A 1,589-nucleotide genomic window follows, 5' to 3' on the forward strand; every position below is an offset into this window, starting at 1 on the left:
GGTCTTAGATGCCTGATACCTGATCCCATGGACACCTCATGATCACACAGGCCGGTGTACTTCTTCCATGTGGGCTTTGTTGCTTCTGAGCTAGATGGCCGTTATCTTCAAGGTGGCAATGGATTTTTAAGATCAAAGTATAGAAAAAGTGTCAGGTTGGCTCTTGGAAGCTTAAAGCTTTGTATGGTACCCAATCTGGTTGTAGAAGAATGAACCCTAGACTTAAAATAACATATCTGGCAATTGAATCCTAGCTATAATTTATTACTTGTCTAATGCATCAGATATGCAACCTTGATAGATTCATTTAACCGTGGCCTCTAACTGTAGATTTGTGAATTGTACTATAATAATACCCTGACACCCTGTGTGGCAGAATTGTCATTTACACTCCATCATTATTATCTGCAGTCTATTCAAGATACTGTCCTTTGCAAAAATGTTAAATAGTGGATGGTAGGGAGACTAAAAAGAGATACAGCTTTAGAGAATGTTATAAAACCTGGATCATGGCACTTTTACATGCAATGATTTTGCTTTCTACAGCTTCAACTATGCGGTTGAAAGTATCAGAGAGAAGTTGAAGGCAAACCCGTTGCTTTTACAGGTAAATTGGTTGATTGATAAGGTATCTCTTGCTTATCCATTTATTTTACTGTGACATAAATTTCTGAATCTCAATTCTTTTTTGTGGAAGAACTTGGGACACAAAAACAGCTATAGATTCTTAGAATAAAGTTCATAGAGGTGTTTGAGGGCAAAGTAGGTTTATCAACTGTGCAATTCTAATTGAGTGATTAGTTGATGATGCTAATCTTATTTTGACTTATAGTTACCAATCGGTGAAGCCAAAACGTTCAAAGGAATGGTGGATGTAGTAAATAAGGAAAAACTGCTCTGGAATCCCAATTCAGATGATGGAAAAGAGTTTGAGAGAAAGCCTCTCTTGGAAGTGAGCGATCCTGGATTGCTAAAGGAGACAACAGAAGCAAGAAATGCCTTGATTGAACAAGTAAAATAAGTACTTTGGGTTTGAAATTGCTTAAAGCTTTTTGTTAAGTGCTCTCAAAGTCACTTTCAGTGCCTAACAACCCATATGACAGGGTGGGACCATCCCTGGGCTGTTGAGACTACTCTATAGAGGAGCAGATCTCAGGTCTTTATTGCACAGAACGACTGGCTGGGCTTGACCCACCAATACAGGGATTAGCAGCTGAGCTGTGGCCCCTTTAAAATAATTTAGAATCTTAAAAACTAACATGAAATTGTATATAAGATTATGTAAGAAGGGACTTCAAAAAGGAAAAAAGATAAGCATCTGTCAATTCTATCTTTGCATAAACTTTTTGGAAGCCCCCTTCTATATGAAATATGTAAATATAATGAATAATAAAACACTAACGTATATGCTACTGAGGTTAAGAAAGAGTATTAGCAATGACCTTCAGTTTTTGTTGTTTAATCATTTTATTAGGGGCTCATACAACTCTTATCGCAATCCATACATACATCAATTGTGTAAAGCACATTTGTACATTCATTGCCCTCATCATTCTCAAAACATTTGCTCTCCACTTAAGTCCCTGGCA

At 37.1% G+C, this 1,589-nt stretch overlaps 1 protein-coding gene across 1 annotated transcript in view; it reads left to right on the forward strand.

Annotated features, from left to right (window-relative positions):
* GFM2 (GTP dependent ribosome recycling factor mitochondrial 2) overlaps positions 1 to 1,589 on the forward strand; it is a 50,154-nt gene that overhangs the window by 17,875 nt on the left and 30,690 nt on the right. The window contains exons 9-10 of the mRNA XM_045285223.1: positions 547 to 607; positions 833 to 1,012. Of these exons, the coding sequence (XP_045141158.1) occupies positions 547 to 607; positions 833 to 1,012 (241 nt within the window). The remainder of the gene's footprint in view (positions 1 to 546; positions 608 to 832; positions 1,013 to 1,589) is intronic.

The sequence above is a fragment of the Echinops telfairi genome, unplaced genomic scaffold (genome assembly GCF_000313985.2).
Source record: "Echinops telfairi isolate 266 unplaced genomic scaffold, ASM31398v2 ScPeMD7_7469;HRSCAF=8507_1, whole genome shotgun sequence".
NCBI lineage: Eukaryota > Metazoa > Chordata > Mammalia > Afrosoricida > Tenrecidae > Echinops > Echinops telfairi.